This window comes from Balaenoptera musculus, chromosome 10 (assembly GCF_009873245.2).
Source record: "Balaenoptera musculus isolate JJ_BM4_2016_0621 chromosome 10, mBalMus1.pri.v3, whole genome shotgun sequence".
Lineage (NCBI taxonomy): Eukaryota > Metazoa > Chordata > Mammalia > Artiodactyla > Balaenopteridae > Balaenoptera > Balaenoptera musculus.
In genome coordinates this window covers 44,891,539-44,898,395 of record NC_045794.1, presented here as the reverse complement: position 1 = coordinate 44,898,395, position 6,857 = coordinate 44,891,539, and the positions used below count along the sequence as shown (strand labels likewise).

At 45.9% G+C, this 6,857-nt stretch overlaps 1 protein-coding gene across 1 annotated transcript; it reads left to right on the top strand.

Annotated features, from left to right (window-relative positions):
* Positions 1–391: 391 nt before the first annotated feature.
* CNPY2 (canopy FGF signaling regulator 2) lies at positions 392–4,991 on the top strand. Its single transcript, XM_036864767.1, has 6 exons — positions 392–919; positions 1,531–1,643; positions 1,793–1,908; positions 2,747–2,950; positions 3,111–3,207; positions 3,822–4,991. Exons 2-6 carry the CDS (start codon positions 1,556–1,558, stop codon positions 3,863–3,865), a joined length of 549 nt encoding a protein of 182 aa, XP_036720662.1. The 5' UTR covers positions 392–919; positions 1,531–1,555; the 3' UTR covers positions 3,866–4,991.
* Positions 4,992–6,857: the final 1,866 nt, after the last annotated feature.

Sequence of the window (6,857 nt, the reverse complement as noted above, 5' to 3'; positions counted from 1 at the left end):
ATATTATTGTCATCTATCTCATTAGAAATGTGTGCGTGTGGGGTTCTCTGACTTCAGCTCTCCTCTCTTTTGTGTTGGCTTTCTATTACAACTGGAAAAAACTAAGGCTTTCAAATTTCCACCCAGAAATGAAGGTGAAACTCTGAAGTCCAAAATTTAGGATATTGGAGGAGAACGCCTTTCCTGGGCAGTGTTAGGTCTTTGCTGTGGCTGCCTAGAACCCTAAGGTCGGGTTCTTTTAAGACGTACAGTATGGTTTCCCTGTTAACGCGTAAAAGGGAGTTGGGGAAACTGACAAACTACAGGTCCCAGGACACCTTAAAATCTGTAGCTACTAATAAAGAATCTGTGTGGTGCCGCAGTGCTTCCTGGGAGATGTAGTTTTCTGGGTATTGAAACCAGGGCTTCTCACTGGCTAGCAGCACACCTTTCTTTTTGAAGGTCCGAGCCCACCTAGATTGGCACGCGCGAGCCTGACCGCCTCCAGGCACCACGTCAGGCTCTGACTCTGCTTCAAGCCACTCCTATTCTTCGGCTGACACCCCCCGCCCCGGTGGTCACGTGGAGCTGCTCGCCACGCAAGTTTGGGTCCTGCGATCCACCGGGGTCCTTGCCGCCTGGGAGACGCTCCTACGCTGCCTGTTCGCGCGAGAGTTTGGAGGGGCGGGTTTGGGGGTCGGTCTCTAGTGTGGGACTCGTACCGTAGCGCATCTGAGACCTGCTTAGGCGTCCACTTAAACGGCTCGAGGAGCTGGCTCAGGCAGTCGCCGGGGCACCCCGTGTCTGGAAAGCGCAGGAGCGCTCTGGAGAAGCCTGGCCAGCCCCGCTTCCCCGCAGCCAGGTGCTAGGGTCGGGAGCTAAAGTGAGAGTCCGGCTGTCTTCCAGCGCCTGGGCCACGGCGGCGGCCCTGGGAGCAGAGGTGGGACGGATGCGAGTGGCACTGAGGGTCGGGGTTGCACTGGATCGAAGGCAGTGGTGGGGTCTTTAGAAAGGGGGCTGGCCCGCACGGGGAATAGCTTATAGGCTGGAGGTGGGGATGCAGCAGTCTTCGGTGCTGGGTCCAAATAGGCCCTAGTTATTGAGTGCTCCTCTCGCCAGCCAGCCACCTCGCTACCTCCTGGCCAGAATCAGCTTCTCTCCTTGCCAGCAGCTCCTCTGTGCCTGTCGTCCTTGCTTAACCCTAGGCACCAACCCATGGCTGCCACATAGCCCTGTGAATCCTAGGCAGCGGACGCTTAAGTACCAACATCTAAGGCCTCACCTGTCGACGTAGTGTCTGGGGCTAAGCCCCAAGTTCCGAGCTCAGCGCTCTCACCCACCGCCCCGGAGCCTCCGGGGCCTCGAGCGCCGGAACAGAGGAACCCCTTTGTGTCCGGGCCATTTCCTGGAAAGTACAGCCAGATCACACTGAGGCCTTTGTAGGCCTTGGGATGAAGGATTGGGCGGGGGTGGGGAGTGGGGGGGGGGCGAGGTACAGGGGAGAATGGAGCTGGCTCCTCACACCTATGCTTTATTCCAATCCAAACCCAGGTGGAGCAACCCCATTGCGCTAAAGATGAAGGGCTGGGGTTTGCTGGCCCTGCTTCTGGGGGCCGTGCTGGGAGCTGTCTGGGCCCGGAGGAGCCAGGATCTACACTGTGGAGGTAAAGGCACAAAAGAAGAAATGGGAGGAAGAGTGGGTGGGGAAGATAGAGCCTTGGAGGGCATGGGATCCAAGGCCTGGGAGAAGGATGAGTGGAAGTCCCTGGGTTGATTCCTTTCTCTTCCCACCCCCTGCCCCTCCCTGCACCAGCTTGCAGGGCTCTGGTGGATGAACTAGAGTGGGAAATTGCCCAGGTGGATCCCAAGAAGACCATTCAGATGGGCTCTTTCCGAATCAATCCAGATGGCAGCCAGTCAGTGGTGGAGGTAACTAACTGTTCCCCCAAATAAAATAGCTCACTCTAACTAATTAAGAAGGACCTTAGTTTAATAGAAATGTAGAAAACGTTGACCCACATAGGTATCTAAAAGATTGGGCTGTCTTATTTGGAAGAGGCTGGAGGCTTATACCCTATGCATTTGCTTCCTTGGCTCCAAACCCTAATATTTATTTCTGTTATAGAAGTTGTTAGCAGACAGGGAACCTTGATCAGCCCCCTTCTCCACATCCTTAATCCACGTGACTTGTGTTTTCACTATGGCAGTATGGTATACAAACAAACATTCATTCGAAAAAAAATAGGTCTTATCCTTACATTTAGGAAATTTATTTCAGGTGAAAACATAACACAGACAGAAAGCTGTACCCAGTGGGCATTTGGGAGATGTTAAGGTTATGATGCTTGTGAAATGCTTTAATAGTTGTTATCTTCAAAGCCCATACTGCCTCTCTAATGCTCTCCTCCTATTAAGGGCAGGTATTAGCCTAATTTTAATACAAAAAAGAAAATCATTACCTTACAGACATAAGAATTAAAAGAATTCAAAGGAAGAGAACACATAGTTGACTAAGGTTAATCAAAGAGGTTGTTTATCTATAATTTGGAGCTAATGACACCTATTTTATTTTTTAGGCGTGTATAATGAGGTAAATAAGAGCACATATTTGAAAGGACTTTGGAACTACACAAATCATACTGTTTTTAAATTAGGGAAGGCTTTTTAGAATAGATTGGTTGAGCTAGATTTGGAAGGAAAAGTAAGGATATAAATTACTAATGTACAGAGGTAGAAAAATGTGACCCAAGGCTGAGGACATTTCTAGGTGCCTTATGCTCGCTCAGAGGCCCACCTCACAGAGCTGCTAGAGGAGGTATGCGACCGGATGAAGGAGTATGGGGAACAGATTGACCCTTCCACCCACCGCAAGAACTACGTACGTGTAGTGGGCCGGAATGGAGAATCCAATGAACTGGACCAACAGGGGATCCGAATTGATTCAGACATCAGTGGCACCCTCAAGTTCGCGGTGAGCTATGGGAGTGGGTAACTGGGTCTTGGAAACTAGGGGAATTATTGGAGAGCCCAAGTGGAAAGTTGGATTAATGTCCTTGTCCTCCTCTCTGGAGGTGGAGACCAGAGGCTTCCCTTGCTGTCTTCTCTCACTCCTTTATCCCTTGGGTTGACAGTGTGAGAGCATTGTGGAGGAATACGAGGATGAACTCATTGAATTCTTTTCCCGAGAGGCTGACAATGTTAAAGACAAACTTTGTAGTAAGCGAACAGGTAAGCTATTCCCACTTTACCTCCTGTCCTCACATCCCTGTGGAACCTGGCACATTCTCTAGTGTGTGTCCCACCCCCGCTCCTCCAACACCCCCCTAATACCCCCTCCTCCAACCTCTGATGTTAGCTCAAGAGTTGGCTTCCATTACTTATGGCTTAGGGACTTGGGTTGTTCCTCTCCATTCTTTTCCTGTCGGCTTTCAGAATTTGTGGCTCCCTCACCTGAGTGAGATACTGGTGAGAGGATGGTGGGAATGTTTTGTCATTTAAAAGCATATGTTCGGGGGACTTCCCTGGCGGTCCAGTGGTTAAGACTTCATCTTCCAGTGCAGGGGGTGCGGGTTCGATCCCTGGTCAGGGAGCGAAGATTCCCACATGCCTCAAGGCCAAAGAACCAAAACATGAAACAGAAACAATATTGTAACAAATTCAATAAAGACTTTAAAAAAATGGTCCACATCAAAAAATCTTGGAGAAAAAAAAGAAAAAAAAAGCATATGCTCTGAAAAATGGTGGTCGGTGTGTGTGTGTTTGTTTGGGGATATTTTCTTGATAGTGGCATATATCAGTATGAGAGTGGCATTTTCTTTGAAACTGTCATGTGCTATTTGCAGATCTATGTGACCATGCCCTGCACATATCGCATGATGAGCTATGAACCACTGGAGCGGCCCAGACTGACAAGCTTGATGGATCACCCCCAGGAGGGGAGAGGGTGGCAATGCCTTTTATATTATGTTTTTACTGAAATGAACTGAAAAAATACGAAACCAAAGTATGAACCGTGTTGTCTTTTCATGCCCAGAATTGGCCCTTAAATTAGGCTTGAAAATAGGAGATTCCAGACAGGAAAGAAAAGGCAAGGGAAGGAAGAGCTTTGGGAATGGTATAGCGCTAAGGTAGGAGGAGCCTGAAGCTTTCTTTCTTTTGTTATCTGAGATTCCTGCTGGACTCACAAACTAGATAAGCATTTATTCAGTGCTTATTCAATATGATGTGTTTAGAGTCTAATTATAGTGAGAAGAGGAACCTCTATGAATAAGCTAGGGAACATGAATAAGTGTATGATAGTATAGGATTCTAGAAATTACTTGTATTCATACTGATGAAACATAAAGTAAGATAGAGCTCAGTCCTGAAGGAAATGGATTTTTCTACCCTCCCTACCCTTCCAGATGGAGGGATCAGCAAGAGCATACAGGAAAGGGCAAATGGATGTGATCAGCTCAGCTGAAAAGTAAGGGCTTATCAGATAGGGAGAAATGAGGTAAGGAATGTTATTTAAGGAAAGGCCTTGCTTGCTGGCCTAAGCTTTCAGATTTGATGCCAAAGCAACAGTAAAGTATACCTTTATCATCTCCATCACTAGCCATTGTCAATGTGGACCATAAGTGTGTCCCCATTTTCTGTGTGTAGAGATTCTGTGCAGGGGCATAGGGATGAAAATATAAAGGATACCTTCTTTGAGGAGATTCTTAAACACCCTGATCCTGAGGTGTGGCTGTCTCAGGGTTTGGAATGGAACATTTGTCCTGGGAATGCCTCAGGGAGAGAACACCTGTTATTGAGTTTTATTACATTTCAAAGACTTTAAGCACTTTAGAATCTAAAGGCCCTTGGAAGTCATCTAGTTCACCTTTGCAGATGAAGTAACTGATTTTACAGATAAAGAAACCGAGGCCCAGAGAAACCACAGGTCCTCAAGTCCTGTATATAGTGGCAAAACTGGATCTATAAGCTAATGTTCCCAAGTGTCAATCTGATCTAATATAGCTGTGAAGTAGCTTCCGTTTTATGTCTTTTTTTCCTCTTAATACCTTGCCCTAAGCCTGACACATGGAATGAATGTGTTCAACAAAGCTTTCTTGTACCACAAATCCCTATGAAATCTAACAATTAACTAGCTCACAGCAAGCACCCTGATATTAGTTGACAACTAAATTCAGGGTCTAGTGCTAATTCCTTCGTCTCTTGTCAGTCATAAGAAATGCTGTATCCTGTCAAATCAGTTTTCCAGACCAGCTGTTACTAAGCTTTATTTCTTCTGTGATGCACGTGAATGATGTTCACATGCTTCATTCCCCTATGAGTATACCCAGGATTCTGTCTATTGCTGCTTGGCGTCTGTAAGTTCTTACTCTTCCACCAGAAAGCTTATCAGAAATGTAAGTGAGAGTACCCTTATAGGGAACTTGAAACTGTTGTAATTTACAAAAAAGCAAGTTATTTGCAAGTTTTAATAAATAAAACAAATTTAATGTTAATCAGTAACAAGTTACTTGTGCCTCACTAGTTTGTCAAGGTACAGCCGTTAAGAATTCTCCAGCCCAAGAGTCTTTGCCACTGGGACACAGGCATGTGTCTTACATAGGGAAGAGTGGACGTTATCATCCTTGACTTGATCCTCAGGAGGATATACTTTGCATATCTCTTAATTCATATCACAGGTTAGCACAAGGAGTCCATGAATTTATCTGAACCTTTCTGGAGGCTACTAAAATTATTCTAGCCTAGTATTTAGTAGAGTATATACTCAACCTTGCATATCTGGTTACACCTTAAATTTTAGATACCTCGTAAATGAGTTTATCAGAAAAATGTTAGCTTTTAAAGAAATATTCCCAAAGACAGTGTGACAGTGTTTTTTGTTTTTTTGTGTTTTTTTTTGCCACACCACGAGGCTTATGGGATCTTAGTTCCCCAACCAACCCCGGGCCCTTGGCAGTGAAAGCGCAGAGTCCTAACCACTGGACCGCCAGGGAATTCCCAAAGACAGTGTTAAATGAGATCCAGGTGTGACTAGGAAAATGTATTATGTGAAAATCTAGTCCTTAAAAATAAGTTTTAGAGGATTTTTTTTTGCTGTGGAAAGGACTCCGAGCAGGAACAAGATTCCTTTAAATACAGGACAGAGATGAATAGCAAGGGAAAAAGAACTAGTATATGTTAAATACTCATATAACAAGTGCATACACACACTTATTTAATCTTCACAGCTCTAACAAATACTAGATGTTACTCCCATTGGCAGAGGAAGAAACCAAGCTCAAAGAGGGGTGGGGGAGCCAAGGCTTCAGCCCTAGCAATCTTCTTATCCCTAGGCCGATGGAGTCTCCATGTAGTCCCCAGTGGCTCTGTAAAGTACTACTTCTTTTGTTTGAAAACTACCTTCAAGTTTGAACACATGCCCTCTGAGTCTAATAATCTACAGTGAAAAAGCACTATATCCTCTTTTCAGCCATTTTCCCAGCCTGATTATTCCTTGTAAGAAGCCCATTCTATCCCCCTGGTCTTTTTAGGTGCTAAATGTTTGTCTCTCCTTACCTGTATTCTGGGAAGGTCGTCATTTATCATGTATTTCAGGTATCTTTTTTTTTTTTTTTTTGGCTGCACCCCACGGCTTGAGGGATCTTAGTTCCCAGATCAAGGATCGAACACATGCTCCCTGCATTGGAAGCGAGGAGTCCTAACCACTGGACCACCAGGGAATTCCCTATAGTTCCTTATCTTTTAAAATATCTTGAGGGCTTCCCTGGTGGCGCAGTGGTTGAGAATCTGCCTGCCAGTGCAGGGGACGCGGGTTCGAGCCCTGGTCTGGGAAGATCCAACATGCCGCGGAGCAGCTAGGCCCGTGAGCCACAATTACTGAG